The sequence below is a fragment of the Hylobates moloch genome, unplaced genomic scaffold (genome assembly GCF_009828535.3).
Source record: "Hylobates moloch isolate HMO894 unplaced genomic scaffold, HMol_V3 SCAFFOLD_4, whole genome shotgun sequence".
Taxonomy (NCBI): Eukaryota; Metazoa; Chordata; class Mammalia; order Primates; family Hylobatidae; genus Hylobates; species Hylobates moloch.
Window position 1 is genome coordinate 35,464,804 of NW_026652279.1, and position 16,106 is coordinate 35,480,909.

Genomic DNA, 16,106 nt, shown 5'->3' on the forward strand with positions numbered 1-16,106 from the left:
GAGGGGCTGGCAGGCCTGTAAACTGGGCTGTCCCAATGCTGCCCACCAGATGTGGGAGGAGGCAGACATTCCTCAGGGCCACACCCCTGTCCCTGCAAGGCACACTACATGGCCCTGTCCATCAAGGGACCTCCCAGAGGGCAGTGGGGCTGGGGGAGCCTGCGGAGACAAAGCTGGCACAGCCCTGGAGGGGCAGGGTTATGGAGCAGGAAGGCAGGGAGTGGCTGGCAACGGTGTTTGAGGGTCTTTGAGGCCAGGGGTTGGCTCTAGACCAGTGGTCCCTAACCTTTTTGGCACCACAGTTTCATGGAAGACAATTTTTCCATGGACACTGTGGCGGGGGGTGGTGGCTGGTTTGGGGATGAAACTGTTCCACCTCGGATCATCAGGGATGAGCTAGATTCTCATAAGGAGCATGCAGCCTAGATCCCCCACATGCTCAGTTCATAATGGGGTCTGCGCTCCTATGAGAATCTAATGCTGCCGCTGATCTGACAGGAGGTGGAGCTCAGGTGATAATGCTCACTCACCTGCCACCCACCTCCTGCTGTGCGGCCCAGTTCCATGCTGGAGCGGGGTCTAGCCTGCACCGTGTCAGGTCCCCTGTGACTGTACCATCCTGGCCTCAAAGGGTGATGGCCCCCAAAGTCTGCCCATCTCTCCTCTGAATGGGCAGGCGATGCCTCCTCAGTGTCATAAACACGGGGCTTCGGCACAGCAAGGCTGGTTGAGAACCCCCAGCAGCCAGGGAAGCACGTGTCAGGGGTCACCTTGACCAAAGGGCTGGCCTTCCTGAGAAAGGACAGGAGCCAAACACTCAGGCCTAGGGTTCTGGTGAAGTGCAGCCTCCAAGCTAGTCGCTGGAACCACAGCCGGGGAAGCAGCAGACTTCCTCCGAGTGGCCAGAGCTGTGCTATCCAATGCAGCAGGCACTAGCCACATGCAGCTAGCTGTTCACAGTTATTAGAATTAAATACAACGGAAAACTGTTCAGTCCCTCGGTCATGCTCAGCTGACAGCCTCATGTAGCCAGCAGCTGCCATCTCGGACAGCACGGACCTAGGGCATTTCCATCATCTCAGAAAGTTCTACTGGACAGTGCTAGTCCCAGAGAAAGGCCACCACCTGGCTAGGCCACAAGAACCCAGCCACCCAGACCAGGAATCAGCCCCACTCCCTGACCAGGGCTTCACTCGTCAGCTCAGGGAACGAAATGTGGCACCCGGGGAAACTGGCAGGCAGTCGGCATTGTCACAACATGCTTCAGGGTCCCGTGTGGTGGCATGCTGGCTGAGGTGGCTACCATGAAAACACACCAGTGAGAAGGAACAGGTGACATGCTGCCACAAAGGACACCAGGGGTCAGACCTTACCCTCCACTAGTCTCAATGCTCACCTAACTCTGCTCACCTGGGGTGCTTTAAAATGTATGTACAGCCGGGCTGGGTGCGGTGGCTCAGGCCTGTAATCCCAACACTTTGGGAGGCCGAGGCGGATGGATCACCTGAGGTCAGGAGTTTGAGACCAGCCTGGCCAACATGGTGAAACCCCGTCTCTACTAAAAATACAAAAATTAGCCAGGTGTGGTGGCGCACGCCTGTAATCCCAGCTACTCGGGAGGCTGAGGCAAGAGAATTGCTTGAATCTGGGAGGCAGAGTTTGCAGTGAGCCAAGATCATGCCATTGCACTCCAGCCTGGGGACAAGAGCGAGACTTCATCTAAAAAAAAAACAGAAAAACAAAACAAACGAAAAATGTATGTACAGCCTGGGCAATATAATTAGACCCCATTTCTACAAAAATAAATAATTAGTGGGGCATGGTAGCATACGCCTGTGCTCCCAGCTACTCGGGAGGCTGAGGTGGGAGGATCACTTGAGCCCAGGAGGTTGAGGCAGCAGTGAGCCGTGATCAACCACGGCACTCCAGCCTGGGCGGCAGATCAAGACCTTGTCTCAAAACAAACAAACAAAAAACTAGAAATGGACTTACCATATGACCCAGCAATATATCTCAGAGAAATGAAGACTTATTTTCATGCAAAAACTTGCATCTGAATATTAATAGTGGCTTTGTAAGTGCCCCAAGCTGGAGGCCTGAGAAGCTGCACAACTGCACCCTGGAGCAGTGCTCAGCAGCAGGAGGGACAGACTGTGGGTGAAGTTTGGGCAGATCTGGAGGAAAGCAGGATGAGAAGGAGCCAGTCTCAGGAAGACACCTTGTGTGCAGTTCCTCTGCATAGCGCTCCTGAAATCACATGGCTGCCCCATGATGAGGACAGAACAGTGGCTGCCAGGGTTGGGGAACCCGGCCGTGGACAGGCATGGCTGTGGAGGGGTAAGCGTGAGAGAACCTTGGGGAGAGCATCTCGTGAGGACCTTGATTATAGTGGTCACAGGAAGCTACACACAGGAGAAAATTGAACAGAGCGGTGCATGCACAGGGCAGTGATGCAGGTCATTTGGTGGCCCGCAGGCACCCCCAGCCCTACTGGGCTGCTCTGTCACTCTGCCTTCTGCCCCCCACCACCCCTGCCCCCTCTGACGCCTCCTGTTGTCTTCCAGCCATGGCCGAGAGGTGCGCCACAGCTTAACCCGCTCAGTGATGGACTCCAGTGCCCGCAAGATGTCTCACCCGAGTAAGAAGTGGAGGATCCAGGCCCAGGAGAATTTTGCCAAGAAGTTTCCATACAGGTGTGGGACGCTCACACCTCTGGAGCCAAGCCCTGCCTCCCCTAGGTCACCCCAGCATCCTGGGAACTCAAATGCATTCTGTGGGGCTGCAGCTGGGAGGGGGTTTTGTCCACAGGGAGCCCCTTAGCAGCCCTTGCCCAGCTGACGGTCTGGGGTCCGCCTTTGTTACCCCCATCACAGCCTAAGCCAAGGGGCCTCTGGGTGGGCTTAGGCCTCCCTGGGTCATCCCAGAGCCCAGGCCAGCTGCTTCCCCAAGTCACGTGAGGAGCATGGCCACAGACGACTGCCCCTCCTGAGCTGTGTTGGAATTGGTGTGCTGGGCACCCATTGTTTGTGAGCTCCTGGGACTCGCAACTAGCCAGGATAACGGGCAGCCCGAGGGGGCCTGGGCCAAGTCTCCACAGGGCACTTAACATAAGGACAGAGCCACGGACCAAACAGGCAAAACAAATGCAAGGGAAATCTTGCCAGGAATGCCCGGGGTGCAGGGCAGCTGGCCTCCCACCCGCAGGACAGCAGGCAGCACCTGGCACTGGGGCTCAGCTTGGCACCCTGCAACCTCAAGCTTCCCACTCCATGCTCACCCCCCACCCCAGAAACAAGTGTTGTGCGCCCAGTGGTGGCCCTGGATGCTTGGCAGGGCTGCCCACAGGGACCACAGGGGACCACCAGGGCAGCCACGCTCCAGGGAGGTGGGGACGAGGAGCTCCATGCTGTGCCCCTGTGCCGGGCCAGCTGAGCACCTGTCCTTGTCCTTGCCCCAGGAGACTCTAGCCATAGCCTCGCACCCCATTCTGTCTCCGACCACAGACACCATCACATGAGGCCCAGGTGGCAGGTACACACCAGAGTGGCCTCAGGTTGAAACCAGGGGAGGCCAGCACCCGGGGGCTCAAGTGCTCTGCACCATTTGGCTGCTGTGGCCATGACAAGGCTCTGGAGCAGGCTGCAGCTTAGCTCCCACCTCCTGGCTGTGGAACCTCTGTGCCTCAGTTTCCTTGTCTGTAAAGTGTGGGTAATACCTGCCTCACAGCACACTTGTGAGCTGACATATGGGCTAATATTTGTGAAGCACTTAGAACAGTGCCTGGCAGATGTAAAGTTCCAGATGAGTGAGAGTTAATTCAGGAGGCTGGTGGATGGTGGCCATGTTGACATTCCAAGTGCTCTTGCAGGTTGTCGTGGCTGACAGAGCCCGACCCTGAGCCCCTGCAGCCCTGGGAGGTCACAAAAAACTCGAACACCATGCAACTGCCCCTGCAGAAGAGGTTGGTGCCAACGAGGTCCATCCCAGTCCGAGGGTAAGTCCCTGCCCTGATGCCACCGCCCCCACTGGCTGTGTGCATGCTGCCTGGCCTTCTGTCCCCCAGTTTTGAATGCAGAAGTTCATGTCATCCTCCCAGCATGCGCCACTTTAAAGCTGAGGAAACTGAGGCAGAGAAGGGGGACGCTAAAGCCTGATGACTGTTCCCGCAACCAGGCAGCATCCAGGCAAGGGCACACAGAACCTTCCCTGGGCAGGCCTAGTTGCAGGAGTGGTGGAGAAACTGGCCTCAGTGCAGCAGGAGTTTAGCCAAGTCCTCCACATGGGAGAGCAGCAAGGGAAGGAGCCGGGAGCTTCTGCATTCAGGTGCGGCTGCACTGGGCTGGCTAATGCTGTAGTCCAAGGATGGAGGCCCTGGCAGGGACCTCTGCACTGGGCCGCCCTCAGCTGACCACAGCACAAACTCTCATGCCCCCTCGTCACCCCATGCATGGGGAGCTCAAGGAAACCCTGGACACCTTTGGAAAGATCCAGCCACGGGAAAGCAGACCCTCAGGCACACCTGCTCTCTCCTAAACAGATGTGGAGAAAGAAACAGAGCTTCTGACCCAGTGTCTCCTCAGTCATACACGACACAGGGAACATCTGTGTGGCACTAAAGGGCTTCCTCCACCAGTGGTGCAGGACTCCTAGCCTCCTGAATGCCCCGGCCCCACTGATGCCTTGGCCCCCTGCCCACTCCAGTTAATGTCAGGGGCAGGGCGGGGTCTGTGTTGACTTTTCCATGCCCATTGTGTGATATACTGCCTGTCAACTCTGGCCAGCCATAAGGATGCACATGGGTTCCCCTGAACAGACACCTGGAGAGACAGTAGCACCACGCACACACACACACACACACAGACGAAGAACAGACGTACACGCACACCCAGCACACAAACGGCCCTGGCCTTTGCCGGTCCTCACTCCCCGTAGTTTGGCTACAGAAGCATCAGATCCCCAGGCTTTTACCCCACATCTCCGAGCTGAAGCGATGGGGCTTAGCGGCCAGGGCTGGGCTCTGAGAGCTTGGGTGTTCCTGGTCTCAGATTCTACCCATGCAAAATGGACTGGCTTAGAGTCAGGGGCACCTGTGGGGTCAGAGCAGAGGCCTGGGGCCGAACCCCTGCTGTTGGGAACATGTCAGGGAGCTGAAGGGGGCAGTGGGCAGAGCTGAGGCTGGGGAGAGATAATTGACCAGGGACCGAGCGGCTCCCAGGGCCCAGCCACAGCAGGGAGTCGGTCCCATGCCAGGGCTGGGGGAGTGGGCATTGGTGGGTTTCCACATCTCTACGGCCAGGCCCATGAGCACAGGAGCTAGGGAGGGGGCTGTGGGTGTCAGCCTCAGTCAAATGGCAGCAAAACAACGGGGAGCAGGCAGAAGGGAGCTTTCCCACGCCATCCTGTGGGGGAGCTGCAGAGACAGTCAAGCCTGTGGGTGGCATGCTGGGTCCTGCATGTAGCCGCTGGGAGATGGGCTGGAAGGAGGAGTGGGAGACAGAGGGTGGCCTCACAGTCAGGCTGGCATGGCAAAGAGGTATGCCTCTGGCAGGCACTAAAAATAAAGCTTGCTTAGTGGATAGGCAGGACTTGAGACCACGTCCCCAGCCACTTATGGGCTGGGGCTCAGGAGGCACTGGGGAGGCTCCTAGATTCTGGCTTGGATGTCAGGTGGCTGGAGGAGCCTGTGTGGGTGGGTGAGTGTGCGGTGCCCCCATGGCTTCCTGGGACATCAGGCGGCAGAGCCTGTGTGTGGAAGGGGCCAGGTGAAGCCTGGTTGGGAGCAGATCTTAGTTGGAGCCTTCCCAGATGTGGCCCTGGCTGACTTCTCTGGGCTGCAATGGCTGCAGCCAGCAGGGGTCCTGAAGGCCAGGTGTGGCTCTGTGTGGCTTCTCCAGGCTCGGGGCTCCAGATTTTACATCACCGTCCGGCTCCTGCCCGGCACCACTAAGGGCACCATCACCACCTCCACTGTGCAGCCTTTGGGAACTCAAGTTGCTGACTCGCCGCTTCCCCAGACAAGTCGCCTTCCTGCTGTCCGCCCAGCACACTGAGGCTGCCTGCCCCCAGACCAGCGAGGCGGCAGGGCCGTCCAGGGGTCTCTCCTAGAGCCTGGGCTCTGCGTGTGGCCTTCTTATTGGCCACCTTCTCCTTGGCAGGCTCTGGGCAGTAGCCACAGAGACTTTAGTAAAGGGATCAGCCTTCATGGCCATCATAGACCAGGAGTGGTTTGTAGTCCCCCCCAAAAAGCTACACCAAGCTAATAAACTGCGGGTTCCCACCCCACTTCCAGTTGGAATGATCACTTTGCCTCCCTGAGCCTTCATCTTCTCATCTCTAAAATTGTTGTAATAATGTTTAATCTTGCAGGGTTGGTGTGAGGATTAAAAAGAGTATGAATGTCACTTCTAGGACTTTATCCCAAATGTACACTCACACAGGTAAGTAAATGCTGTTCACTCCAGTGCTGCTGGAAACAGTGAAGGATTGGAAAGCAGCTAAACTGTTTCCTAAACACTGACGGGAAGCTGCTAAATTATACAACTACTCCTGGAAATCTTAGGCAGCCATTCAAATAGAGAGGCAGCTCTTTATAGACTGATCTGAATGATGTACAGATCTATTACAATTTTTGTTAAAAAGCACAGCGGAAGAGTGTGTCTGATATGCTGCCATCTTGTGTTTACTAAAAACGGTGTGTGTGTGTGTGTGTGTGTGTGTGTGTGTGTGTGTTGTGGATGAGGAGCAGGCAGCAATCATTACCTTTGAGGAGGAGAACGGGGAACCTGGGGACAGGACCGAGAATGAGGCACACCATTTTGTGGGTTGTCATATATGAGCCTAATGCCGTATTCCTATATTACAACATCAGTAATGTAAGGAGCGTGGTGTGGCTGCTGGAGGCTGGTGATGCCTTTGGAAAGCAAGACAGCAGCACTGGGCAACGGAGTGCCTGCTGAAGATTTAAGGGTCCTCCCCACTGTGTTCTACAAAGACAGGGCCTAGAAAGTCACCTTGGAGTCCTTGGGAGGGTAAATAAAATCAGGACATTTTGCAGCCTTCTCCCTGGAGTAGGGGCAGAGGGACCCCACTAAGTGGGGTGGGCAAGTGGTTTTATTGTCTCTGAAAGGAGGTGAAGTGAGGACCCTTGTGATGAAAAGATTGAAGGGGGTTGGCTTCCCAGGCCCTGGGGGCAGGACAGGGATGGGTTCCCAACCTGCAAGAAGCAGATCCTGGAGACACGTCTGTGGTGTTCGGGGAAGGGTGACCGGGCTGCACTGTGCTGCCCCAGCCAAGACTCCAGGCTCCCTCCCCAGGTGGGGCCCCAGGTCCATGCAGGGGACTCACAGCGTTTGCCTGGGGATGGAGTACAGCTTCCAGCAGCACCCACAGACCTGCAGGAAGCAAAGACCCCTGGGGTCCCCTCCTGTGAGGGTGGGAGCCAGGCTGATCTTCATTTGGACTGTGTAAGCTTCAAGGAGGTTGGCTCTGAGGTTTAAGCTATGCACTGTTTGATATAAGCAAAATACAGCAATGCATGTTTACCATGCAGCGTAACCAGGGACACAAGACCCACTCTTTTTTTTTTTTTTTTTTTTTTTTTTTTTGAGACGGAGTCTCGCTCTGTCGCCCAGGCTGGAGTGCAGTGGCACGATCTCGGCTCACTGCAAGCTCTGCCTCCCGGGTTCACGCCATTCTCCTGCCTCAGCCTCTCCGAGTAGCTGGGACTACAGGCGCCCGCCACCACGCCCGGCTAATTTTTTTGTATTTTTAGTAGAGACGGGGTTTCACCGTGGTCTCCATCTCCTGACCTCGTGATCCGCCCGCCTCGGCCTCCCAAAGTGCTGGGATTACAAGCGTGAGCCACCGCGCCCGGCACAAGACCCACTCTTATCCCTGCTGGGTGCTCCTTCCCCCACTTCACCACACCCTGAGTCCCTCGTCTCCTGCCCATCAGGTCACCACATCTTTCTCCCCACTTAAAAAATGTTGTATCTTGGCCAGACATGGTGGCTTATGCTTGTAATCCCAACACTTTGGGAGGCTGAGGGCAGGTGGATCCACTTGAGCCCAGGAGTCCGAGACCAGCCTGGGCAACATGGTGAAACCTCGTCTCTACTAAAAATACAAAAATTAGCTGGGCATGGTGGCGCACGCCTGTGATGCCAGCTACTCAGGAGGCTGAGGCAGGAGAATGGCTTGAACCCAAGAGGTGGAGGTTGCAGTGAGCCGAGATCGCACCACTGCACTCCTTGAAATAACACATTGTTTGCTTTTTTCAATTATATAAGACTGAATCAAACTCTGTGCAACTTTTTCCCCTCCACAGCAAGTTGCTAAGAGTCATGTGATGATGACGCTACAGCTGTAGTTCCTTCATTTTCCACTGTTTTTCATTCCATGATGTGTCCATTCTCTTTTGGGTAGATGTCTGGGTTGTTTCCACTTTGTGCTACTGTGGGTGCTGCTGCTCTAGGCATTCCTGTCCCTGTCCCCTGGGTTGTACTCTCTCCCCTCCCCAACCCAGGATAGGATTTGCTGGTTGGTTGCTTGGAGGGCTCCTGAGCACCTCCTTTATCAGCTCGTGCCAGACCAATTTCCAGAGAGTTCCCAGCCTCTCCAGGTTGCCTCTGGTCCACACCTGTACTACAGGCAGGGCCCAGAGCTTTTGGGGCTGGAGCAGGAGGGGGCGCTGGCTGCCTGCTCTTCCACTCACGATAGCAAAGCTGGTGGTGGTTTGTAGAAAAAGTTGGTAACTCATTACCTGAATCCAGAGTCAATTATAAAAACACACATGGTCTTTAATTTGTGCCTCCTCTCCTGGGTGTTTAAAGGAAGAATCTGAGGGCAGCTGGGATGTGTTTGCAGCCCCTGCCTTGTGCACCGAGTTTAGGTTTATGTGCATGTTACTCCTACAAAGAAGAAAATGAGGCCCCAGGAAGCTACACTGCATGGAAGCCCTTACAGAGGACCGGGCAACAGCTGAAATGTTTGACAGGAGAGGGATGGTGCAGCAATACTCTCTAAGCACAGCTACTTTATAAACTTTGGAAATGCTCACACAGTGGCCCAGATAGCAACACGGGCCCTGTGCCCTGCATCTCAGTGAGGCCATCTGGGTCCCCATGTGCCCTTAGGCTGTGAGCAGTTACAGTCAAACACAGATCCACAGGTGGAAAGGATGAGGCACAGTGGAGGTACATTGGGGGATGTGGACCCTCTCCTAGGAGTTTATCTTGCAGTCACACTCACACCCGTGCAGGAGGAGGGTATGCAACAACATTCATGTTGGCACTGCCACAGAAAAGGATCCAAACTAACCTAGCATTTAAGACCAGTGGAACAAAAGCAGCACGTCGTCGTGGATTTATGGTTGATTCCCTCTTTGCCTGAGTCCCGCAGAACCAGCTCTGGAGGCAAGGATGGAGTGTGAGTAGTTTATGTGAGAGGCAATCCCAGTTAGCCCATAGAGAAGTAGGGAGGAGACAGGGAAGGGACAGAACCGGACACAGAATATGCCCTTGAGCTGGCAACCACGGCTTAGTCTGCTGGGACCACCTTAGCAAACACCACAGGCTGGGGGGAGTTAAACAATGTTGTCTCCCAGTTCCAAGGAAGGCTGGACGTCCAAGGTGAAAGTGCTAGCTGCCTTGGTTCCCTGTTGGGGGCTCTCCTCCGGGCTTGTAGATGGCTGCCTTCTCCCTATGTGAGAGGGAGAGGTGGGGAGGGAGAGAGAGAGAACTCTCCAGTGGCTCTGCTTATGAGGACACTAATCCCACCATGGAGACCGCATCCTCATGACCTCATCTCAACCTGATCACCTCCCAAAGGCCCCATCGCCAAATAGCATCGCATTGTGGGTGAGGGCTTCCACATAAGACTGGGGAGAACATAATTCAGTCCACAGCAGCCATTGAGGGCATTTGGTGCCCAGTCCCTGTGGGGAAATCTGGGGCACCATGCAGATTGTGTCTCAATGTCCTTCATGCAGGGATAAAAGCTGGAGCATTTATCCCCCGACTTCCATCAGATGTAGGTGAGGACTGCTCCCAGGGGGCACTAACTCCTGCACACCCAGCCTTCTTGTGCTCAGGCCAAGAGGCCTGGTGGTCAGAGGGAGCCTGCGGGAGGGTTGCAGATGCTAGGGAGTGCATTGAGACACCCAACCTAAAACTGGCTGTCAGTTCCCAGACTCCCGTGCCACTGGGAATGGCAGTGGGCTAGGTTCAGGCCAATGGCATTGCACTGGAAATGGAATGGACTGTCCAGTTTGTGTCTTTAAGGCAAGCTTGGGTGCCCTTCTTTTCCCTTTGACACTGGGATACTTGAAAAGTGAATGGCTCACTCTCATGGAAAAGGGCCAGGCCCTAGGGACTAGGGAGCAACAAAAGAGAAGGGTCCTGGGCTCCAAGTGGCCCACTGGAGCATCTGTCCCACCAGCCCTGAGCCCCCTTCCTCTGGATAACAGAAAACACCTCAAACGACTGTCATCAAGCCTTTGTCCCAGGCAGCCACACCTTTATCCTCAGGCAGGAGCCACAGCATGATGGGGAAAGGTGGTATCCTGAGATCTGGGCCCACTGACCCCTTGGAATGTGCTGGTGACACACATTTGGAGCTGCACACAGCAGCCCTGGGCCTTGCCTTCACCCTGCTACTGTCTTACTCATTGCTGAAGCCCACAGATGCATTTGGCTGTGCTTCTAAAACAATAATGCATTAAATCTCGCTGTTTGTGAGAAACCAGGGATTTATTTTAAATTTTAAGCATTGGAAACATCCCTCTCAGGAAGCTGCCTGAATGACAAAGCCACAGGATAAAACTGAAAAAAAAAAAAAAAAAAAAAAAAAAGCCCTACCCGATAACTCGATAACTGCAGAAAGTTGGTTAACATTTTCCTGACAATGAAAGCCAGAAAAAAGCAAAAGAACACTTAACACTTATTTTAAAGAAGTCTGTAACCCAAACCAGCAATGGCACCCCATCCTGGGAAGTCTCCTGCCAGCACTATCCAACTTTAAGAGACTGAAAACCTGGGAAGTAAAAGACAATTTCAAGGAAGTTAAAATGCCACGTGACCTTGGGTTTGTGCCATCAGCCCTTGTGGGCACTGGACTATGGTTTTAATCACTTGCCTGAAGGAGGTGCCAGATGGAGAACCACCTGGGCACCCCCCTGTGTTGTCCAGCTCTGCACATGTGACCCTGTCTTTCTTGGATCCTCTAGTGATCCAGCTGGGACCCCACAGGGTGGTCAGCCTGTGATCTGTGAGGACACAGACGTTCTGGCACCAGCCAGAGAGGAAACAGGCCACAGCAGGCCAGAGCAGGTGGAGTTCCCCAAGGACAGCCTCCAGAGCTGCCCCAGCTCCCTCAGTCCTCGAGGGCCTGGGCTGTGGCCCTACACATACAGCAGAGGGTACAGGGCTGCATGTGGTGGGCACAGCATCTGGGTGACACTGGGTGCCTGCCGCGTCTGCACATGGGGGCATCAGTGGGGGAGCAGTGGAGTAGCTGCCCACACAAGGGACTATGAGTGTGATAACTGCCAGCATGTCCAGGCGCTGAGGGCATGACAGCAGAAGGCAGGGCACATCTAATTGTGAGACACCTGGGAGTGAGACATCCAGATGGGTGTCAGTTTCAGCAAACAAGTCCCATCAGGGGCTGTATGGGAGCTGAGTGAGCTGGGAACAAAGGCGTGTGTCATCGAAATGGGTGTGCAACAATTGCACACACAGTGGCCTAGAACACAGCATGTGTGGCCTCTAAGGGAGCATGTGAGGGCCAGGGAGCCCCTCAGAAAGACAGTGGCCCCAGTGTGGCCAAGGCCCCACCCTTCCCTCCTCAGCCTGTCTCTAAACAGTGGGGCTCTGGCCCAGTACCTTAGTCCCTTTTCTGTTACTTGTAACAGAGCTCCTGAAACTGGGTAATTTATAAAGAAAAGAAATTTACTTCTTACAGTTATGGAGGCTGAAAAGTCCCAGCATTAGGGACTGCATCTAGTGAGGGCCTTCTTGCTGACAGGGGCTCTGGAGAGTCCGGAGGTGGTACAGAGCATCACGTGGCGAGGGGACTAAGTACACTACCTCAGGTCTCATTTACTCTTCTTATAAAGCCACTGGTCCTGCTCCCATGGTGACTCATTAATCCATCAACCCATCAATCCATTAAACCATCAATCCATTAAACTACCAATGGATTAATTGATCTATGAGGGCAGAGCTCTCATGACCTAATCACGTCTTAATGGTTGGGTCATCTCTCAAGACTGCCACATTGTGGATTAAATTTCAACATGAGTTTTGGAGGGGACAAATACTCAAACCATAGCACCCAGGGAGCCCTGGAAATGGTGCAAGGCCCTGGGCTTTGTATGTCCCTCCAGTGGGGGAAGGGCCCAGGCTGGGGGAGGCCTCATGGGGAAACCAGTGGCAGCAGCAGCCCCTCCCCAGGTCCACTGGAGTTGGCCACCCCATTCCTGCTGGCAGGGCCTCTGGACACAGCCCTGGGGGAGCTCAGAGACAAGTGGCCCAAGACACACCCACACTCACACATTCACACACACAATTCCTCTCACTCATGCACACATGCACACTCTCACAGTCACGCACCGAGGTGGGAGGCAGCACAAGGCCCAGGGCTTGGCTGAGCTGGTGTGGGCTTCAGTCCTTGGCCCAGGTCAGGGTGAAAGAGTAGATTTTCCCCAAGTTGTCAGTGCCAGAATTTAGCACCTCCTACACGGTGCATTCTCTTCACCTTATGCCCCATGTAGCCCCTCACTCCTATATGCACCACTGGGAGGTACCCAGGCTCTGTGGGCACTCTCATCTGATCTTCTTATGCCACTTGGCAACAGGGAAACAAAGTCTTGGAGACGGAGTGGTTCGAGATCAGACAGCTGCAGGCTCCCAGAGAAAATGGCCCAATGAAACAGATAAACTCCAAAAAATCAGAAAGTAACAAAATACATTTATTTCAAAACCATGACCGCCCAGCTCACCAAAGTCCCATAAAACCTGTGACCGCATTGCACCAGGGGCTCTGTTGGCATGGAGCCTGAAGACCCAGCGTCTTTCCAGACTGAGACCAAAGGTGGCGCCTGGGCAGGGCCAGCCGCGTGGGAGAGGAGAGGAGGCCCGATGGCAGTGGAAGGCAGCTCCCAGCTGGCTCCCAGGACGGCTCCATCGTGAGGCCAGCCAAGGGAGGGCTTTCGTCCTTGGCCACAGCTGTCCTTGCCAGGGTGGGCGAGGTGGGGAGGGCACAGGCTCGGGCCACACTGACACCGGTGTCAGCATTCTGTTCAGATGCACCATGAACAGGTTCAGGGGCAAGACTGACCCCAAAAATGGTCTTTAAAAGCCTAAAACCCTGGTTATCAAGTCCTTGCCCATCTACGGGGCCTGGAGAGGTGCCTGTCAGCTGGAGCAAGTGGAGGGAGCAGGCCTCAGGTGACAGGCCGAAGCAGGCACACGCGTGCAGGGCCACCTGAGATGGGCTGCCCCCAAGCCTAGCCAGGTGTGTCCTGCGCCCGCTGGGCCGGCGGCCAGGTGAGTGCACGGAGTGGCTCTTGAAGAGGGGTCCTGGGGCCGGCAGCACCTGCATTCCCCGGGGGTCTTGTCGGAAAGGCACTTGCCCCGCGTGGCCACAGGCCCTCCAGGACCGCTAGTGCAGCCGCAGGTAGGAGGGGGCGGAGTAGTTGAAAAGCCGGAAGTCCATCTTGTAGAGGTCGAAGAGGCGCCGCTGGTAGAAGGGGCTGATGTCCCGGAAGAGGCGCGCTGCCAGGTCGCGGGAGGCGGCGGCTCCCCGGGGCCGCGGCGGCCCAGGGAAGCTCAGGCCAGGTGCGCCCACCAGGCCCAGCACGAAGGCCGCGTCCTCTGCCAGCGTCTCGAACTTGCCCACGACGTCGTAGCGGAGGCGACACGGGTGGCAGAGCGCGTGCGCGCGCTCCCAGTGCTCGTTGAAGGGCTCCTCACGCCGCGTGCGCGGGTCCAACAGGTAGGCCAGGAACTCGGCGAAGCGCACGTCGTGGCCGCGGGCCCGGGCGTCGGGGAGCGCGCGCGGCCGCAGGCGCTGAACGATGCGTGCACCGTAGCGCCTCTGGAAGGCGGGGCTGTAGGGGCGCGCGAGCTTGTTGCGGTAGGCCGATGCCAGGCGCTCGAAGGGCTCCCGCACGAACAGGAAGGCCAAGTAGGCGCGCAGGCGCCGGTTGATCTCGGCCGGGCTGAAGTCGGCCAGCGAGGGCAGGCGGCCGGGCGCGTGCGCCTCTTGCGCGGGGATGGCGCGCGGGTCGCCGCGGGCTTGGCCGCTCAGCGCCAGCAGTACGCGCTTCCAGTTGGTGCAGGCCACCTTGGGCACGTAGCAGTAGAGCAGGCCATGCGCGTCGTCCACCAGCACGTGCCGCAGGTCCTCCGGCTGTAGCAGGCGCTGCCGGCGTGTGTGGCGGCTACAGGCGCTGCTCAGCAGGTCGCGCCGCTGCCGGTGCACCTCCGCCAGGGTCGAGCGAGGGTCCTGTGGGCAACAGGGGATGGGACAGGGGGACGCGTCAGGGCAGCGCGGGCTCCCTCACTCTGGCGCTGCCCCGGCGGGATCCGCCCGGGAATTGGGAGCAGGAGCTGGGCTGGGCACCCAAATTCGAACCCCAGGGCTGTCACTGATCACTGTGTGGTTTAGGGCCCGGGCATCTGTCCTGGGCCTGGATTTGGGAGAAACGGATTCCGACTTTGCTGAGGCTGGGAGAAGGACGCGCTGGGTGTGTATGCTGTGGGGCACTCAGAGGAGGAGTGATAAGGAATTGTGGCATCAGAGTGCGATCCGTGTGAGTACGGGCACACCTGGACTCTTCAATGTTTACTAAAAGCAGGAGGCTGCATAAGAAGCAGCGCTGTTTAATTCCACACCCAGTTGAAAACTGCAGCCGCTTGTGGGCTGTCAGGCTGCTTTGGCTCAATAATAAATGGGCTGATTCTGTACTTACCAATCAGCACTCTCCTTTGCACCTTCACTCCTTTTATTCCCCCAGCAAATTCTTATCTCAGCGCTGGGGCAGGAAGCCTGCCCCTTCTGAGCCTGTCCCTCCTATGAGAAGGAACACCGACTGGCTTTAACCTAGCACCTGCTGCGGGCCAGCAGCCTCACCGCTCTCCGAATTAGGTCTGGAGCCCCTCGCAGCCTCAGCCATGCAGAGACCCAGGCCAGCGCTTCCATGCTTCCAGCTCCCCTTTCTTCAGATCCCTCCTGCCCCACCCGGGGTTCTGATCTCCACGATTAACACCCCTGCCTATGATTTTTTGTGTAAGAGTTCATAAAAGAAAGTGTTTTAACTTCTTAAAATTACATTAAGAGCCTTCAGGATATAATCAAAAAGACAATAACGAATTGGTGAGGATGTGGAGAAAGTGGAGCTTTCACGCGTTGCTGGTGGGAGTGTAAAGGGGTGCCGTTGCCGTGGAAAGCAGTTTGGCAGTTCCTCAAAACCGGTAAACATGTGACTCAGCAATTCCGGTCCTAGGCATATTCTCAAGAGAATTAAAAACATGCATCATGCAAAAACTCATCCATGAAGTTCACAGCAGCAGTATTCACATTAGCCAGAAAATCCAAGTGTGCACTGCTGAGTGGGCAAATGTATGCGGCCATCCATGCAATGGACTATGACTCAGCCATGAAAAGGAATGCGGTGCTGACACATGCTGCCACATGGGCTGACCTGGAGGACGTTATGCCAAGCGAATAGTACAGTCACAAAAGGACGAGTGCCGAACAGTCCCACTTAGTGAGGTCCCTAGAGAAGTCACATCCAGGGAGATCGAAACTAGAACCTGAGTGAACTGTGGAGGACTGCTGATAGACACTGGGCTGCTGATAGACACTGGACTGCTGATGGACACTGGACTGCTGATGGACACTGGACTGCTGATGGACACTGGACTGCTGATGGACACTGGGCTGCTGATGGACACTGGGCTGCTGATAGACACTGGACTGCTGATGGACACTGGACTGCTGATGGACACTGGGCTGCTGATGGACACTGGGCTGCTGATAGACACTGGACTGCTGATGGACACTGGACTGCTGATGGACACTGGGCTGCTGATGGACACTGG

The 16,106-nt window shown here is 55.9% G+C and overlaps 2 protein-coding genes across 7 annotated transcripts in view; one reads left to right on the plus strand and one right to left on the minus strand.

The window, feature by feature from the left end:
* The window catches only part of CUNH3orf22 (chromosome unknown C3orf22 homolog), a 36,651-nt gene that overhangs the window by 2,996 nt on the left and 17,549 nt on the right, over nucleotides 1-16,106 (plus strand). The window contains exons 2-5 of one of the 6 annotated variants that reach the window (XM_058437379.1): nucleotides 2,565-2,693; nucleotides 3,869-3,994; nucleotides 6,367-6,437; nucleotides 15,020-15,946. In XM_058437379.1, the coding sequence (XP_058293362.1) occupies nucleotides 2,605-2,693; nucleotides 3,869-3,994; nucleotides 6,367-6,437; nucleotides 15,020-15,081 (348 nt within the window). In that variant the 5' untranslated portion in view covers nucleotides 2,565-2,604 and the 3' untranslated portion in view covers nucleotides 15,082-15,946. Of the gene's footprint in view, nucleotides 1-2,564; nucleotides 2,694-3,868; nucleotides 3,995-5,894; nucleotides 6,302-6,366; nucleotides 6,438-6,868; nucleotides 6,999-12,856; nucleotides 12,985-15,019; nucleotides 15,947-16,106 lie in introns of those variants that run through there. The other 5 variants (XM_058437377.1, XM_058437380.1, XM_032149906.2 and 2 more) reach the window with 5 other exon arrangements.
* Nucleotides 12,950-16,106, minus strand: part of CHST13 (carbohydrate sulfotransferase 13) — an 18,836-nt gene continuing 15,679 nt past the window's right edge. The window contains exon 3 of the mRNA XM_032149904.2: nucleotides 12,950-14,508. Within this exon, the coding sequence (XP_032005795.1) occupies nucleotides 13,663-14,508 (846 nt within the window). The 3' untranslated portion in view covers nucleotides 12,950-13,662. The remainder of the gene's footprint in view (nucleotides 14,509-16,106) is intronic.